General features: G+C 44.6%; 1 protein-coding gene across 1 annotated transcript in view; it reads right to left on the bottom strand.

Annotated features, from left to right (window-relative positions):
• Positions 1 to 12,670: 12,670 nt before the first annotated feature.
• The window catches only part of LOC142871424 (uncharacterized), a gene marked incomplete at its 5' end in the record, with an annotated part of 33,854 nt that continues 26,558 nt past the window's right edge, over positions 12,671 to 19,966 (bottom strand). The window contains one exon of the mRNA XM_076003646.1: positions 12,671 to 14,204. Within this exon, the coding sequence (XP_075859761.1) occupies positions 13,681 to 14,204 (524 nt within the window). The remainder of the gene's footprint in view (positions 14,205 to 19,966) is intronic.

The following is a 19,966-nucleotide window of genomic DNA, read 5'->3' as shown; positions in this document are numbered from 1 at the left end:
GGGGCAGTGATGAGTTTTGCAGGAAGTGACAGAGCCAGGGAACAAGCTGCTCTGGGGCAGAGGCTGCCATATACAATGCAGGCTGTGGCAAGATGCAGCTACCAGTGTGCACTGGGCTGCTGGAAGCTGAGGATGGTACAGGCACATCAGCACAGCAATTTGGTTCATAGATAACAGAATAGGGACAGGGGTAGCTATTGGGCATTCAGAAATAAATAACCAGAATTCCAGTTTCAGCTTAAGCTGATGTAAAGTGCATCATCGTTCACCACTTTAAATAAATGATGAACCAATCACAGAGCTGAGTTCTCAAGGCAAGGCACCAGACTGAATAGGGAAGAGGTGGGTGCATCCAGACAGAGCTCAGACCTCCTTACCTCCTGAATAGGCTGCAGGAACCACAAACTAGTTACCACAAATCTTCATTACAACTTTGTTGAATTGCTGGAGGCAGATTTTGGCACAGCATGAGGCTGGGACCACCCACCTCTCCCACAGCCACTAGTTCCTCTACTCTGGGACCCACAGAGACACCATGCAGGTCTGGGAGGCAGGGCAATGGAAACATCGGGAAGGACACCCCGAGCTTCTCCACACCAAAGCCTACTCTCAGGGACCATCTTCCCCAGAGACTTACTGTGACTCCAGGAAGAGGTCCTTCCCCTCTTCATGAGCAGACTCAGGTATTGCCCATAGTCTGAAGTTGTCACACAGCAAATGTAAAATAACTGTTTAATATGTGAAGTCAATCAATTACAGCGATGTCTGCTGCACCGATTTGATGAAATGATGAGGATTCTTGTGATGAAGCACCTGAGACTGGTCAACAGAGACAGACCAGTCCTCTTGCAAGACAACATTTGAGTACATGCCGCACAAACGACACTGCTCAAACTACACCAGCTGGACTTGGACACTCTGTGAGCCACAATATGCACCAGACCTTGCACCAACTGTCTACCACTTCTTTTTGGATTTGGATCCCATCTTGAAAGAAAAGATATTCAATTCTCAACAAGCTGTGGAAAGTGAGTTTTGTGATTTCATCGCCACTTGCTCTCCAGGCTTCCTTGCGGGTGGCATAAACAGGCTACCTGTAAGACTACAAAACTCTGTTCATAGCTTAGGAAGATACTTTGGTTAGCTGTACTGCTTATTATTTGAAATATAATAAACTATAATTTTTATTTGAAATTCAACATTGCATATCTAATTACCTAAAAATATCTATAATGACTTTATTTTTCCTACTAGGCCTCCCCCAAGCATTATAACATGATCCAGTGTCCAGCCTCAGTTGCATTAATAATATCTATAAATGTCACAAGATCTGCTTTTTCTTTACAGTAGATATAGTTATCTATTCCCTGGAGATGAACACACACTGCCAACCTATCCACACAAAGGGACATATGCACAATTTCCTTCTCTGTGAGCAGTAACTTATAACATTGTCACTCCAAGTTCACAACACACACCCCCTGCTTAAGGAAGGACAGACCTTTTCCCATATGTTCAAATCATGGACTTAGTGACCGCTAGGTAAGCAACGTCTCACCTTGATCTAAACGTTGGGTCTGTCTCTCCCTTCCAGTGTCCTATAGCACCTTGGCCCAGATCTTCAGCTGTAACACAGGAGCCCAGATTCGTGCTAGTATTTTGGCCCCCATATCTTCTGGGCGATTGTCCCATCACCTACATTCAGAGTGGTAGATTTTTCTTTATTTATAACAATTTCTTTTACTAATATGTTTGAATATCCAGGTGGAACAAGGGGGTGATCAATGCTCTGCTCATGAAATGATATGGAGGAAAGGGCCTTTCAGAGACAACAGGGTCTGACTCAGTCAGTGTGTGTGAGGACCCTGTGCTTAGGGTGCAGGACCTGCCCCAGCCTCACAGGTGTGACATGTCAGGGCAGGGCCAGAGCAGGGGTTCCCTGGGCCATCAGAGGTGAGGCTCACACAGGTCATTTGTGGATCCTAGGAAAGGAAATGACACTACTAGAGGGGATGAGAATATCTAACAACACTGACATCATTTTAAATAGCATACATGTTAAATTATCACTTTTATCCCCAATCTACATCTTTCAGTGGGAGGTTCATGGGTGTGAGGCCACATCCTCAGGGTCACACAGCTACTCAGAAGGGAGCTGTGCTCTGCACCAGGACTAAATCATAGGATCACAGCCACACGCCAGGACTCACTGACATGTGGACTATGACTGCAGCTGTCAGTGGTTGGTCAGAGGGAACCTGCTTCCTGCAGCAGAGAGTTTTCTTCTGACCCTGATAAATGCATCTCTTCCACAAACCATTAGCAATATAGTTCTATTGTAAAAAGATGTGAAGATTTTCTGCCAGAAATTGGGGGGGAAACTTGTTCACTGAATAAAAATCATTATAATTGGCAATGAGAAGACATGAACAGTGTAGCATATGCAGGTTTGTTCATGAAGACCAGGTTGCTGAGCAGCTTCCCCAGCTGTGTCTGTAGCACTGAGAGTATTTGTGTTCATCAAAGTCTTCTCTCAAGGAGAGAGTCCTGAGGTCCAGGCTGGTTTTCCAGACACTCTGCTGTGTCCACGGAAGAGGCATGAAAGAGGCTTCTGTATTTCAACAACCTAAGAAGAAACATCTACATCACCCCAACACAAACTGCATGATTGACTGGCGTGAATTAGCCCAACTCCATAGCAGCCCCTGAATATATTTGGAATTGAAGCTGTTTCAAGTAAGGAGACCCTTACCAAAGTTAGCTGCTCCAGTGAAGCTCCTCTGAAAAACAACAAACTTTGGACTGTACCCAGCTCTGTCTGAATTCATAGTGACTATTCTATTTATACACTGCTCCCTTTCCAATAAATGTCCAAGATTTAAACAGAGTGATGGGGAGGTAATAAAGAGTGCCTGGTAGCTGCAGTTTAGAGGTCTGTGTGCGCACAGAGAGTGCCTGGGTAGGTATCTACCCAGGTGTGAGGGGTCCCAGGGCCCCTCCTCCCAAAGCTGGTCCTGACCTTGGACCTTATTGGCTCCTGTACCTGCTCATGCCAGGAGCCCGGCTGCAGGGAGGTAGAAGAGTCAGAGTTAAGCAGGTGCATCCTCGCCCCCGCCCAGGCAGAGACAGGCCGGAATCCCCCATCCCTCACACTGAGGTCGCTCCCCCTGGGACACCTGCAGGAGTGGGAGTCACCGCCATGCGCACTGAAAAACCGGCAGTTGCCCCTCCGTGGAGACAAGCGTCCAGGAGTTCCGGCCTTGTGGGACAGACTGCGGGAGTCCCGGGGCTCCGTGTCTGGGCTGCGGTTCCCACTCCGGGTGCTCCGGGACCTGCCTCAGAGCTGGGGCCAAGTGGACACCGAGAGTCTGGATCCTACCAGTCCCTGGCAGTCTGCTCCAGGCTGTGTCCTGTGTCCATCGTGATCTTCCGGCTGCCTGGGCAGTGCCCCCGCACGTGCGTGGGCTACAGAGCTCCAGTGCTCAGCCACCTCTGGCATGGGGGTCCGGCAGCTTCTACCCGGGAGCTGAGACTCTGGGCGTGGGGTCCGCTGCATGTGCTGCGGTTTGCGCATGTGCACACGTGGTGGCTGCACGTGACAGCGCACACACAGCTTTCCCAGTATGACCTGGAGCAAGGTCACTGCACCCGGAAACGCTCTGCCCAGGGTCACTTCTGGTCCGGGAGCCTCCCTCACCCCAGGAAGCTGTGAATCCGCACCGTCTTCTTGTTTATTGTTGTTGTGAATGCACACGTTGTCCTGTTTGTGGTTCTGGGCGCACAGTGAGGCTGTGACTGCTGAATGGAGGTGGAATCACCAGATCGTCTAGTCAACACGTCCACCACCTAATGAACCTATTTCTTGTGTCCAGAACAGTTTGCATTACTGTCTTAATGATTATAGGGATGTAAAATAAATTATTTTAGCTATATTCACAGTTCGGTGCAATAGACCTCAAAAACGTATCCCACTTGAGGCTTTGTGATATTTGCCCATCATCCCACTATTCCTTTCACCCCTGGCATCTGGTAACCGCCATTCTTCTCCTTGCTTTACTGTCTTGTACTGTTTGAAATTCCACATATATAAAATATATTTGAATCATGCAGCCTTTGTCTTTCTGGGTCTGGCTGATTTAATTTTGCACAGTGTTTTTCAGTCCCACCTATGTTGTCATAATACAAAAGCATTTCTTTCACTTCTTTCTTCTGCTTTTTTTCCCACTGACTAGTATTTCATTGTCTATATAGACTTTTCTTTTTTTTTTTTTATTTCGGCATATTATGGGGGTACAGATTTTAAGGTTTCAATAAATGCCCATTTCCCCCCTTCCCCCCACAAGTCTGAGTCTCCATCATGACCATCCCCCAGATGGTGCACATCTCACTCATTATGTATGTATATACCCGCCCCCTCCCCCTCCCACCTGCCCAATACCCTATTACTGTAGTACCTATGTGACCACTTAGGTGCTGTTCAGTTAATACCAATTTGCTGGTGAGTATATGTGGTGCTTGTTTTTCCATTCTTGGGAAACTTCACTTAATAGTATGGGTTCCAGCTCTAACCAGGAAAATATAAGATGTGCTATGTCACCATTGTTTTTTAGAGCTTTATCCATTCATGTGTTGGAGGAAAACAGTCTTTTCATCCCTTTGGATTTTGGCAAAATTGCTTTTTTATATTTCAGTGTCCTGATGATGGGGGGCCTTTATTTACAAAAGTGTTATACTTCTTATGAATTTGCAACTTATAATTATGCAAGGTTCTTCTTTTTCTCTAATTACTACTTCTGAGTTGAAGTCTACTGTGTTTCATGTACGTGTAACTACCCTTGTTCTATTTTGGTTTCCATTTTCAAGAAATTTATTTTTCTATAGCTTCAATTTTTGTCTATGTGTGTTCCTAAAAGTTAGGTGTGTCTCTTGTCAAAGAGAAATAGTTGGATATTTTTATTCATTTATTTGTTTAACTTTTCAGTCTCTCTTTTCATTAGATAATTTAATCCATTTATATTCCTAGTAATTTCAATATGCAGTGACTACTCCAATGTTTTGTTTGCTGATTGTTTTATAGGTGTATAGTTGGCTTCTAGTTTTCTTGCTGAGTTCTTTGTGGTTTGATAGTATTCTGTAGTGGTATGCTTTGAATACTTTCTATTTTTCTTTCATGTCTAGTATAGATTTTATGTTTGTTTTTACCATGAAGCTTACATAAAACACCTTACACTGAAAAGTGTCTATTTTCAGTAGATAACAACTGAATTGTCATTGCATACCACAAATTTGACACTTTTACACACAGCCATTACATTTTATGTTTCTGAAGCCAGAATTCCCATAATTTTGTAAGATAGTTGTTACTGATAATTTTGTATTTTAGCCCTTATATGAGAAATAAAATTGCTTGACACACCAATATTATGATTATAGAGTAGTTTCCATATGTCTCTATGTTAATTATACCATTATGTTTTGTGCTTTCATAAGGTTTATGTTATTAATTACTGGTCTTTTTCAGCTAAAAACCCACCTTTTGCACTATAAGGCAGGCCTAATGGTAATGAACTCCATTATCTTTTGTTTTTCTCATATTTTTAAACAATTTCTTCCTTGTTATTGAAGGAAAAAATGTGGGAAAATATTCTTTGTTTTCAGTTTTTTAAACATTTCCCTCATCACTTTGACTATATAGTCTTCTGTTCAGTGATTCTGATGAAAAATGTTTTTCTACTTCTATTGAGAATGATATCTATGTGTTGTGTCTCTTGTACCTTTCAAGCCCTCACAGAAGACCCCCTAAGCAAATTTACATACTACTCACTCTGCTCCAGAGTCTCTCAACATCAGGTCCTTTCATCAGATGCCCTTTATCTGGGACAAAGCCTGGTGCAGCTGCCCAGGCCCTTGCAGACTCAGCCAACAGAGTCACCAAGTCCTGGTCTCCCCAGGAGGACACCTGCCTTCTTTGCCCTATCATTCCTGTCCCTCACCTACACGCTGAGCGAACACGTTCCCCTGTCTGCGACTGGGGCACACGCAACTTCCTGGAGCATGGCATACGCTCAACAGCACCTGAGCCGGGAAGCTCTCCTGGGCTTTACATAAATAAAGTATGTTTTCATTCCCTAGGAAATTTGAAGACAAAAATATTGTAAACAAACAAACACTCCAAAGGACAGCACTCCCCTCTTCCCTGGTGGCCCTGTCCCTTCCCTCACACTCCATGATACACACTGTCATGTTATCACCTTTAACCATCTTATTCCAAAGCCATCTCACAGGCAGGGCCCATAGAATACCAGGAAGCCTCTCCTGCATTTAATTTCTTCCCTCGTTGCAATGAGGACGCATCTGTGTCTCCAGGAAGACATAAAAGTTTCTCAAGAATGGAAATTTCTTCATAGGATGGAGTGCCTTGTTTTCCATGAGAATCTGCCATGATGAGACAGTTCATTTTGGAAGAAATCCTTTGTGAATCCCATGTGGTTTAGACACAAATCATTGTTACACAGTTGAACCTGGTTCCTTCTTGATAACAATGGGTATGGCAATAAAAACAAGGAATAGGAAGGAGGAGATCATAGGAGAGGGCAGTCAGGAGGAGAAGAGGGGGAGTATAAGGAGGCTCTTGGACAAAGGACAATCTTTACCAGGCACTTCACACAGGAGAGTCTTGACTGCAGGGTGCTGTGTCATCATGCTGGGGCCACAAAGATACAACTCACAAAGACATGGATACCACCACAAAGCACTCAACACACAGAGGTTTCCATCTACAGGTCTCCCCGATACCACAGGTGTTGAAGATGACGCTGTGAGAGTCTCAGTGGACACATCCCACTGTGATAAATCAATCCTATTCTCTCAGCTACTAATGGCCACTTGCATTTGTAAAGAGAGCCCATGCCCAGGTGACAGCAGGGGCAACCCAGCAATGGTGGGTGAGATGATCCCATCAGTCTTTCCCAGATCCTACAGGAGGCAGAGCCTGGCCACACCTTAGCTCCAGGTAAAGGGCCTTAGCTGTGGGATTTAGACACAGATACCACATCCTCCATTTTCTGGTGGAAGAAGGAGAAGTGGAAGTAGTGAAAGTAGAACCTAGGAAGAAAGAAAATGGACTTGCAGAAACAGATACAACTGAGTCAGTTCTGCAACAGGAATGTATACTTCTAAATGAAGGGAAAACAACTTGAAATCTTAGGTTTTATGAGACACTGACCTTGGCTGAGGTCCTTACATGTCCTAAGACATCCCAAAGCCTGTCCCACTCAGGGAGTCCCGCTGAGGTCTGTGCACTGAGTCTGGCTGGAAGATGCTCAGCAGATTCCCCTTCGCTTCCTCAGAACTCTGATCCATGTGAACACAGGGTCATTTCTGCCTAGGTGACTGATGTTCTAACTAATGTCCAGGTGAGAATGTGTTCATTTACTACAAGAAATTTCTAACTCAGACACTACAGTGGCAAGCACAGAGCCACAAAAGGTGGGTCCCAGGATGAAATTTCTAGAGAGGAAGCCCCAGACTCTGACAGGAAACCAATGATTATTGGCCACCTGCACCTGCACCTCAACTCTTTCTTACGCTTCCAGGGTCCCACACTCCCCCCTGGTGGCACTGTGTGTTCACACAGAAGGTTTGTGTCTGGGCTCCCACTGATGTCCCCTCACTCTGTTTCTTCCACAGTAGTACAAGGCCATGTCCTCGGCTCTCAGACTGTTCATTTGCAGATACAGCGTGTTCTTGCTGTTGTCTCTGGAGATGGTGAATCGGCCCTTCAAGGTGCCGGCGTAGTTTGTGCTACCATCACCTTTAATTTCTCCGACCCACTCCAGCCCCTTCCCTGGAGCCTGGCGGACCCAGTGCATGGTGTAGTCATCAAAGCTGAATCCTGAGGCTGCACAGGAGAGTCTCAGGGACCCCCCAGGCTGGGCCAAGCCTCCCCCAGACTCCAGCAGCTGCACCTCACACTGGACACCTGCAAATACAGACACATCCTAGTCAGAAACTGCCAGACATGCCTGCTGTTTCTCTCACTAACATCCTCACACACACTCAATGTCTCTAGTTCTCTAGGAATTTCCTTGTAACAGAGCAACAAGGAAAACCCAGGACAGCCCAGACTCCATGGTGTGTCTCTGTGTTCAGTCCTGATGACCAAACAGGGACACCTGGGAATGCTGGGGCTGGGGCTCCTCTCCCAGAGCTGCAGGGTGAGGGCTGGGCTGGTTTTCATCAGCAGAGGGAGGGCCCTATCTCTATGTCCCCTGATATATAGCAAGCACTTATGGGATGCCTGAGTGAGGGCAGGGCCCAGAGTAGAGTAAGTGTCCTGGTGCAGTTCAAATGTCATATTTTAAAGGTGAAACCATACTAAGAGAAGAATTGAGGAGTTTTACAATGTCCTCAAGAGTAAGCGCATGCCTAGTGAGAGGGACACACAGCATCTGATACTGGGCTCCTCACCATCGCATTCAAGTTCTCCTCTGAACCAACTCCAGGACCAATGTGGACATGACTCATGGGGTCTCTAGTATCCCCTTTTAGTAATGCGAACATGACAGTATTTTGTAGCATTCTGGTGTTACAGCTTCAGGGTTGCATCAACCTTTGGGCCTCAGAGTCCTCACTACCTCCCCACAAATTTGTGTGTCACGTGTGAAGTGAACCTCACTCAGCTGAGGGGATTCAGGTTCTCACACATTGTCACATTCAACTGCTACTTCTTTTGTGTTGGGCCCAAGGCTCATGAGTAGCGTCAAGATGGAATCCACTGAAGTTTGTCCTTATATTTCCCGCTTGCCAGGCAGGTGCACACAAGCCCAGGTTCAGTCTAGGGGGCTGCCACTTGCTTGGGACAGTACCTGCCCTAATGTTTGTGGAAATCATAATGTGAGTGAGAGTGTCCACTGCTGCAGTTGGCCCTGTGGTCATATTTGACATTCACTAGTGTCTCCTCCTACTCCCATTCTGGATCCTTCTAACACATGGCCATCACTTTGCATTGAGGGTTGCTGTGTGTTGTTCCCTGATGGAGTGACTCAGGCCTGGGCACAGCAGAGCCATTGTCCTTGGTCCCTTGGCCACCCTCAGGAATGTGGTTGATGGAATTGACCTCCCCAGTGTTGAATGCACTGGAAAAACCACAGAAACTGCCTAGGCCTGAGGGACTGAACCATGGATACACACATGCTTAGCTGCAAAGCAGAGTTAATGTCTGTCAGCGGGAGAGTGCCTCTCATTGTGGACTGGTCCACTGTCATGGAGACCCTAATTGAGGGGCATCAGACCAGGTCTCAGATTCAGGGGAGCACATTGTATCCCCAGCAGGAGTGATCCGACCTATGAACCAAGACTTCTAACAATCACAGCCTACAATAGCGACAGTAAGAGGAAAGATTTCACAAGTTGTCACCATGGGTGCGTTTGAAAGAATTAATCTCATTTCTGCCCCTGATTTCCAGACCCAAGTGCCACAGCACTCTGGAGTGCCCATTGTCTTGGGCGACATGCAGCTTCCTTCATGACCTAGAAAGCCCTAAAATGGAGTTTTGTTTAGGGAGTATGCTACCTCCTGGAAGACAGTGCCATAAATGTGTGGGCCAGACTCACTCAGAACAATTTGCAGAGACTTGAATCGGCTCTTTAGTTTTTCTATCCTGCTGTGTATTTCTGGGAAAACCTGAACGATGTAGTGTGATTGGACCCTGTGCTCACATCCCCATGGCTGCATCTTGTATTCTCTAATGACAGACATATTCCTTGCTCTTGGACAGCACCATACATGATCGCATGTCAGAGACACACACGTCAGAAGCTGAGCAGTGGTTCTGAGAGAAGCACTGTGGCAGGAAAAGCAAACTGACATTACAATGCTGCTAAGTTTTGGTTTGGACAGATCACTGCCTCTCAAGAGGGGATGTGGTCACAAGTAATCAACGTGCTACCATGTGGACAGTGGGTGTCCCGGCAGGATGAGGCTATGCTGACAGACTGGGGTGATGTATGTCACTGTCAGCTCAGCCAATTAGCAAGAGGACCTAGGTCAGGCTTGCTGGGAGGAAGCTTTGGTCATACTCCATGCCAGAGCTGGAGGAGGCGTGATATTGGCACAGCCATCACAGAAACTGGTAGGGCATCATAGGTTAGGCTCCCTAAAGTCATTGAAATATAATTTTCCTTCACACTCTGACCCAGGAGAACAGCTTTCAGTTGCCTGAAGATGCTGATGCATTTTCAAGACTAATATATTTGGGGGGGGGGTGCTCTATGCTATTACTAAATGCTGAAATGGATGCTTCATTCCATCTCAGTAGCCCCAAAGTCTTAGCTCATTCCAGGATTAAACAAAAAGCCCAAAGTCTACAGAGTCATATGAATCAGATATGTGTGAGAGTTACAGCAAATCCCTCCAGCAGTGAGCCCATAAGGTCCACACAAGATATGGACTTCCAAATTTCAGTAGTAGGACAAGCAAAGGATCAGCATTATATATATATATATTTTAATGTATATTAGTATGTATATATCACCTGACTATGTGGGATGAACCTGTAGTCCTAGATACTTGGGTGGCCGAGGCAGTGGAATCACTTGTGCCCATTAGTTTGAGGTTGCAGTGAGCTATGATGATGACACTGTTCTGTAGCCTAGGTGGCATAACAAGATCCTCTTTCCAAAAGAACAAAAAAATAAAAAATGAAAAGGAAAAGAAAAAGAAAAAAGAAAAGAAAATATTTATGTCAGTTTCCAGATACATACATATATATATATATATATATATATATATATATATATATATATATATAGTTGTTGTTGTTTGTTTGTTTTTTCTTGAGACGGAGTCTCATTCTGTTGCCTGGGCTAGAGTTCTCTGGTTGCCTGGGCTAGAGTTCTCTGGTGTCAGGCCAGCTCACAGCAACCTAAAACTCCTGGGTTCCAGCAATCCTTCTGCCTCAGCTTCCCAAGTAGCTGGCACTACAGGCATGTGCCACCATGCCCGGCTAATATATACATATATATATTTTTTTTCCCTTAGTAGTCCAGCTAATTTATTTCTATTTTTTTAGTAGAGATGGGGTCTCACTCTTGCTCAGACTGGTCTTGAACTCCTGAGCTCAAATCATCTGCCTGCCTCAGCCTCTCAGAGTGCAAGGATTACAGGTATGAGCCACTGCACCTTACCAGTTTCCAGTAATTTTATATGATAAAATGGTCAGCCTCATCACTGTAGCATTTTATGCCCATCAGGAATTTGTGTCCCTCTGGGCATGTGACAGAGTTCTAGTCATGGAGGCAGGAGAGGTTCTCTGTTGTGACATTGCTAATCCTTCAGAGGAAATTTCAGAATGGTGTCCTATCCTCTTCCACCCCTTGTCCTATCTGTGCGACCCTTGGAAACGCTCTCACCGCGTCCACATGGGAGGGGAGTGGGGGATAAAGCAGACGTTTTCAGGATATCTGTGAAATTGAGACAAGAAACATTTTGGGTACATGAAATTGGAAATTGGCAAGCATGAAGACACTCACATCCCAGTTTCTTGTTTCATTAGGTTATGATTTTTCTTACTGTGTAGTTATTTCATGTTGCTATTCTTTACCTTTTGCTAAAATAGCCAGATATGGTGGTCTAGGGACATTCAAATCAAAAGTACCTGATCTCCTAAGCAGAAGCAGCCCCAGCTGAGGTGAACAGTAGCATGTGGTTCACTGTGTGACAGGAAACGCTGCTGAAAGCTAAGTGTGGGCACAGAGCTATTTTGTCTGCATCAGGGAAAAGCTCTGTATCTTCCTTAGATGAGATTCTCATTGGGACCCTTGAGACAATATTATTTGTTGCTGTTTCTACAAACACTAAGCTCTTATCTAACAGGTCCAGGGTGGCAGCTACTCCACAGTGTGGCTGTCTGCACCTCTACTCTAAATGTTATGTTCTCACATTCATAAAGCAACCTCTCTCAAGCCCTCACAAGAGCCCCTAGGATCATTTCCATGCTCCTCAATTTATTGCAGAATCTCTCAACATTAATCCTTTCATCAGATACCACTTCTCATGGACAGATCATGGTGCACTGTTCAAGCCCTTGCGGAATCAGCCAACAGGGTCCTCATGTCCTGTTCTCCCCAGGAGGACACCTGCCTTCTTTGGCATAATGTCCATGTTTCTCACCCACACACTGGGTGACCCCTCTCTTGTGGTCACCTAAGGGGCACCCGCAGTGTCCTGCACCATGACGTGTGCTCACCATCACCTGGACTTTGCAGCTTTCTTGGGCTTTACATAAATCATAAATTTTATGTGCATAACATTTTACATAAATCAGGTGTGTTTTAATGCCGTAGGAATTTTGAATTAAAGTACTATAAACAACTAAAATCAATAATGTAACTCTAAAGGACAGTAGTCACATCTGCCCTGCTGGTCCTGTCCCTTCCTCCATACTCCCTGATATGCAGTTTGCTGTTACCACCTTCCTGTCTGACTCTGTATCCATTTCATAGGCAGGGAATGTACAAGGTCATGAAGCCTCTCACAGAGTTAACAGTTTCCTACTTACATGAAAACACAGCTGTGTCTAAGGTAGACATGGACATAATCCAATAATGGAAATTTCTTTCTAAAATCGATGTTGTGCATAATTTTACACAAGTATCTCCCATGATTAAGGCTGAGTTATGGAAGAAATTTATTGTGAATCCCACATAGTTTAGAGACAAACCCTTGCTACAGTACATGACACTGGTTCCTCCAGATAACGATGGGTATCAGAGTAAAAACAAGGAATGATTTTGATTTCCTTAGGAAGGAGGACAACATAGGAGAGGGCATTCGGGAGGGACAGAGGGGAGAAATTGGGGAGACTCTTGGACAAAAGACATCTGGGCAGGCATTTCACACGGGAGGGACTGGACTGCGGGGTGCTGTGTTGTTATGCTGGGGCCACAAGGACACCACTCACACAGAACTTGATGCCACCTCAGAGCACTCAGCACAATGAGGTTCCATGTACAGGTCTCCCCAATGCCATAGGTGGTGACTGTGACTCTGTGAGAGACACATCCCAGTTGACCCATCAATTTTATTCTCTATGATACTAATGGCCACTTCCATTTACAAAGTGAGTCCATGAACAGGTGACAGCAGGAGGGTCCCAGCAATGGTGGGTGAGACAATCCCATCAATCTTGCCCAGGTCCCACATGAGCCACAGCATGGACAACACGTTAGCTCCAGGTAAACGACCTCACCCATGGGATGTAGACACAGAGACCACATAGTCCATTTTCTGGGGGAAGAAGAGGAAGATGTGAAAACAGAACCTACACAGAAAGAAAATGGACTTGCAGAAACAGCTACAACTAAATCAGTTCTGCCACAGGATTTCACAGTACTAAATGAAGAGGGAACAATTTGAAACCTTAGGTTTTATGAGACACTGACCTTGGCCGAGGTCCCTATATGTCCTAATCTGAATCCCAAAGACTGTCCCACTCAGGGAGTCCTGCTGAGGTCTGTGCACTGAGTCAGTTTGGAAAATGCTAAGAAGGTCCCCTGGGCTTCCTCTAGACTCTGATCCAGTTGAACATGACAGGATCATTTCTTCCCATGTGATTGAATTCTGCCTTATGTCCAGGGCAGAATGTGTTCATTTACTACAAGATATCTCTAATTCAGACACTACAGTGACAAGCACATAGCCTCGAAAGATATGTCTGAGGATGACATTTCTAGACAGGAAGCCCCAGACTCTGGCAGGAAACCGACTGTTATTGGCCACGTGCACCTGCCTCTCAGCTCATTTTTAGGCTTTGAGGGTCCCACAGTCCCCCTGGTGGCACTACATGTCCCCACATGAGGTTTGTGTCTGGGCTCACACTGAGGTCCCCTCACTGTGTCTCTGGCACAGTAGTACATGGCTGTGTCCTCAGCTTTCAAATTGTTCATTTGTAGATACAGTAAGTTCTTGCTGTTGTCTCTGGAGATGGTGAATCGGCCCTTGACGGCGTCGGCGTAGATTGTGTAACCACCATCACCATTAATGTATGAGACCCACTCCAGCCCCTTCCCTGGAGCCTTGCGGACCCAGTCCATCCCATAGCTGCTGAAGGTGAATCCAGAGGCTGCACAGGAGAGTCTCAGGGAACCCCCAGGCTGGACCAAGCCTCCTCCAGACTCCAGCAGCTGCACCTCACACTGGACACCTGCAAACACAGACACATCCTAGTCAGAAACAGTGACACACACCCTGTTTCTCTCAGTCACATCCCCTCAGACACCAAATATCTATACTTCTCCATGAATTACCTTGTAACAGTGCAAGGAGGAAAACCCAGCTCAGCCGAGACTCCATGGTGAGTCTCTGTGTTCAGTCCTGATCAACGAATGGGGACACCTGGGAATGCTGGGGCTGGAGTTCCTCTCCCAGAGCTGTAGGGTGAGGGCTGGGCTGGTTTTCATCATCAGAGGGAGGGCCCTATTTGCATGTGCCCTGCTATATAGCAAGCTCTGGTTGGGGAAGCCTGAGGGAGGTGAGAGCCCAGAGAAAAACTGTGAGACTTTAATGTGATAAATAATTATGTCCTGTTCACTTATGTAATTTAGAAACACATACAACCTGTGTGCTGCAGATGTAATGTTTCCACATATTTTACAAATGTGGAATTAACCACAGACACATATAGAAGATGTGAGATATGCCCAGGAACACATACCTTGGAAGAATTCTTTTTAATGTCTGTTCTATGATGACATCCTTGGAACCCACTGCAGAGCAGAGCTGGACATTCACAGGGTGGTTTCTAGAACCCCAATTCCAGAATAAGAGTGTAAAGCAAATTACTTGCCTCTATTTTTTTTCTTAAAAAAAGTAAAAACCTAGAATAGACAAGCTGAATGCAGCTATATTTTAAAGTACCTAAATTCTGAATTTTTTTCTATTTGTTCACCATGTCTTCCTCAACAAATAATCTACTAAATGTACATATTTAAACTTTAATGAGGCATAGCTGGTATACAGTGGCCTTAACATAGTGAAATTCCACAACTGAAAGATGCTGACAGCAGCGTCGCCCTGTCTGGGATATTGTGGATATTGAGTTCCCTCAGTGTTTACACTGGTCCTTCTAAAATTTCTCCTCATTTCTCCTTCCCCCTCCCTCCATTTACTCAGACAACTGTCAATGTAGTTTATATTACTTCAGCTTGCACTTTCTAGAATTTATAATAGTGGAATTATGTAGCAGGTGATTTTTTGCTTATTTTACTCACAGTGCATAGTGTGGATGCAGCCACGCTGCAGTGTGCATGAAACTGTCATTGATGGGTAGTGTTCTAATGGATCATTTACAAAAAATACTTGTGTATTAAGCAACTGGTTAATGTTGTGATTGCTTCCAATTCATTACTATTATGGATAAAGTTTCTCTTCACCTGGAAGAAGGAGGCAGCTGATAAAAAAATCTCTTCTTCTACATCAACCAAAACAATAGCAACATCATCACCATATATAAAGCATGACTGTAGAAGCTGAAGATGAGCACATTTTATTTAATATTTCAGGTAATTGAAGTTATTTGAAAAACAGCAAACCTGAAATCTACAGAGAGACCAGTACTTGAAGGGAGAACCAGGACCAGAGGATTAGCTTATAAGCACATTCCACTAGATGGCATGTTGGCTAGGACAAGACTATGCTGGACATAGACATTGGATTGATGGAAGCTGGATTTAGTAAAGGGATTACAGTTCAAATTTTATAGTGGTCACATGTTTTGGAAATTCCTTTTCTGTTTCCTTTAGGTCACTTCCTCCAGGATTGGGGAGACATGGTAAGGTGGTGCCCTCACTGATGGTTCTGTCTGCGAGGGAGGGAGAACAGGTTTCTGAAATGCATGCAGACCCTCCCCTCCTTTCCTCTACAGATCTATAGAATTACCATTCTGGGGATAAGAGGCAGAAATCAGTGCCCTAGCCACTAGGAAACCTGGGAGGAAATGGGATTGGAAGAGATGTCACCACTTAAGTTATGCCAGAAACACTTCTCTACTTTATCATGGGAACAAAGGCTGTATTGTCAGGGACAGGGAGCAAATCTGGAAGCTGTAGGGGCTGATGGAAAACTGCCCATGCTGTGGGAGACAAGAACCAGGAAAAGAAAGACATTTAGAAGGGTAGCAGGGCAGCATCACCTCTTTGGTGGGACAGGACAACATGCAAGGTCACAGTGCAGACCAAGGGGCATGATGCCTTCTGAGGAACCTGGCTCAGGGAGGAAGACAGAGAAGGCCTCTTTAGGTCAACCTCTATCATCACTCAACAAGTGTCAGGTAAATGCAAAATCTAGACTAACCTGGACAAGTAGAAACAGATTGTCTCTACAACATGGGATGTTACCAGAAAGTCAAGCAGGAAGCACATACTATGTATCAGTGAAGGTATCTAAACCCTTTTGTGCCCATAGCACAGGAAACCTTCAAAACTTGGAGCCACTTCAACAATAAATTTCAAATACAAGTCTGACTAGAGTCACGCAAACTTGCACAGTACAGTCCTGGGAAATGTGAGATGTGGATATATCCAGGAGAAAAAGTACATGAAATGAAATAATAAGTCAATGGCAAAAGTAAAACAATCATGTCTGGCAGTCAGAAAAAATTATAGAGTGTCCCAAATTGAAACCCAAATCCATAATGGAGTAATTATGACAATGAGGTTTGTACATGAGATATATTACAACTATCTTAATTGGAAATGCAAAGGCAGTATGTATTATTAATGTGTTAAAATATTTAAGGGAACATAATTATACTAGAAAACAAGGTAATTAACTTAGGTAGAAAAATGTGGATTGTAAGGAAGAGTGAATTGGAAAGGCATTTGGTATTCAGACAGAATTCAGTACAAATAGGCCTTGGACAAACAAACCAGCTGGGTTGTCTCCTTTTTTGAAAGAAATCATGAATTCTTTGCCTAGACCAGTATCTGATAGGGTTTTCCCAACATCTTCTTCTAGGATTCTTAAAGTTTCATGCCTTAGGTTTAGATCTGTTATCCATCTTGAGTGAATTTTTGTGAGAGGTGAGAGGTTGGGATCCTGATTCGCTCTTCTGCATGCTGCTAACCAGTTTTCCCAGCACCATTTATTGAAGAGAGAATCTTTTCCCCAAAGTATATTTTTGTCTACTTTATCAAAGATTAGGTCACTGTATACAAATGGTTTCATCTCTGGAATCTCAGATCTATTCCAGATATTGATGCTTCTGTTCTTGGGTTGGTACCAGGCAGATTTAACTATTATTGCTTTATAGTACAGTTTGAAGTCAGGAAGACTGATGCCTCCCAGTTTGTTCTTTTTACTTAATATTGTTTTGGCTATACGTGGTTTTCTCTGGTTCCATACAAAGCGAAGAATTATTTTTTTTGATCTGTTAAGAATGCTTGTGGTGCTCAAAAAATGGTAGTGTTCAACAGGGATTTGCGGGGAGAGACCCACTGCTTAAGGAAGTGGTGAGCATTGTGGAGGGGGAAGGAATTACCTCTATCCCTTTTTAGGGAGATGTAAAGATATACATTGTAACCAAAATTTTTGGGAAAAAAATCAAAATCTCTGGAAAAATAATCGGGAACTGGGCAGGTGGAAGGGGGAGGAGGGGAAGAGTATGTACTTACACAGTGGGTTCAGTGCACACCACCTGGAGGCTGGACACGCTAGAAGCTCTGGCATAGTGGGGTGGGGGGCAGGGGCAAGATATGTAACCCTAACAATATTTTTACCCCCATAATATGAATAAAAAAATAAAAATAAATACAAAAAGAAAGAAAGAAATCATGGAAAATAGGTGCAAGGAACTACACCAGCAAAATGCAAAGGAAAATAATCATGAAGACAAAACAATATTAGTACCTAATAGTGTCATATAAATGTGATTGGAATCCCAAAGGTAGAAGTAAAAGACCAGATATGGAAAAATGTATTGAAGGAAAAATAGTCACACATATTCTAAAATGAATGACAGATATAAAATCACAGATCCAAGAATGTAAGAACAATTCCTTGCAGGAGAAACCAAACATAAACCCCTGCTGCTGATAAATACTTGTGCATATGCAAAAACTAACACTGTGTCCACTCACAAGCACCCATTGCTTCTATGTTATTACTTTAATTAACTGAATTAAATTCAGTTCTATTTATAGCATGAGATGGTCATTCCAATACTTATTCTTCTATGTGTTGTCCATCTATTCTGATGCCAATAAACAAGTATATTTAAACACATCTATTTTTTTAAAAAAAAATGAATGAAAATTGCATCCGTGACAAACATTGAATTGGAAGGTACAATGTTATTGAGTTCTAAGCTCTGTGTTGGTTTACATACCATGACAATAACAACCTTTCTAAGCGGGGGCTTACTGAGAGTTCTCACAACCAAGGCTGCAGGAGACACTGAGGCTTGGCCCTTGGTCCAACCTCTCACCTTGGCAGAAACCCTGCATCTGGCTGACAGGATGAAACCAAGTCTATCCACAGGATGTAGGTGCACAGTTATGAGCCCCTGACCAGCCCCTGCCATGCAACCCCAGGGAGAGCAGATGGTATTCACTCTGCCACACCAGGAGAAACAGCTGTATGGAGAAGTGTTATTCCTCCACTCAAGAGACAAGAGTCAGAGGTGGGGTGCTGCCATCGACCCAGGGTGTTGTCAGGAGCACGGTCAGCTGCAGAAACACATCAGTCTTCAGTGAGAATGAGAAGAAGGAGCTGATTCACAAAGCATGAGAAGAGACAAAGGGACCTGCTGTCCTGTGGTGTGGATGTCCAGGAGACCAGGAGCTTTGATAGAACAGTAAGGAAGAGGAACCATCTCAGGGTGGACTACCAGTATTCAGGTGGATGGGAGAAAACACTGAAATGAAGGTTCTTCTCAACACAAGGCAGGTGAAAGACAGGGGCTAAACAAACCCCCAGAACATACATAGTTGTCTCTCCAGCGAAGTGTTTTCTCCTGAATGACCAACACAGTGTGGGAAACAGAAAGCCAACAATGGCACTATGTTGTGGATAGCGGTTTGTCTATTTCATACTTCAAATATTTACTGCAAGTTTGTGCATAGCAGAAAAGTGAAAACAATTAAAGGTTAATTTTGAACAGAATTCAGGTCCTAAACCATGCCATTACAGATGAATGAAGCCATGGCATTACAAGGAAAAAATCCTGGACTCCTGAGGAAGAAGAGTGACAGGCAGAGACAGAAAATTCCAGGGTCTTATAGGAAACCTCAGTTTCCCTCCACATCTGCTCATGCGCTGGGAAATGAGCCTCTTTCTGGTGTCCAGATTGGGGATGAACTTTCTGCCCATGATGTCCCATGGGCCCTGTGTTCTGCTTGCTGGCTCCCATGTGCTGTGCTGCATTGTGTTGTGCAAGAGAAAATCTGTCACCACTTTTCAGACTTATTCAAAAGTGTTGATAATTAATGTACATTTGGGACAGGAGAAAGTGACTGGAAGCCAAGCTCTGCCTTTTGAGCAGGTGAGAATATTTTCTTTCATTACCGCAGACACATCTAATGCAGACACTGAGGGAGGCACAGAATTGTGAACTCAGAGAATTTCCCCAGAGAAAATTGTTATGTGGAGAAGAAGCCGTGACCTCTACAGGAAACCAGCCCTTATCAACCACCCCCCCGTGCCCTGGGATGACTGAGCACAGTGGGTCCTGGCACCCCTGTGGGGACGTTTGCTCCTGAGCTCCATTGATATCCCCTGTACATCCCACAGCAGCACACGTCCACATCCAAGGCATTCAGGCTGCTCCACTGCAGCTATGCAGTCCTCATGGAGTTGTCTGTGGAGATGGTGACATGTCCTTGGGTGGACGAGCAGTAGTGGGTATCTGAGTCACTAGAGCAGATCGTCCCCACACACTCCAGGTCCTTCCCAGGCATCTGGCACAGTCAG

Source organism: Microcebus murinus, chromosome 6 (genome assembly GCF_040939455.1).
Source record: "Microcebus murinus isolate Inina chromosome 6, M.murinus_Inina_mat1.0, whole genome shotgun sequence".
NCBI classification, from domain to species: Eukaryota; Metazoa; Chordata; class Mammalia; order Primates; family Cheirogaleidae; genus Microcebus; species Microcebus murinus.
The sequence above is the reverse complement of the archived record's forward strand: the minus strand, read 5'-3'. Positions and strand labels throughout refer to the sequence as shown.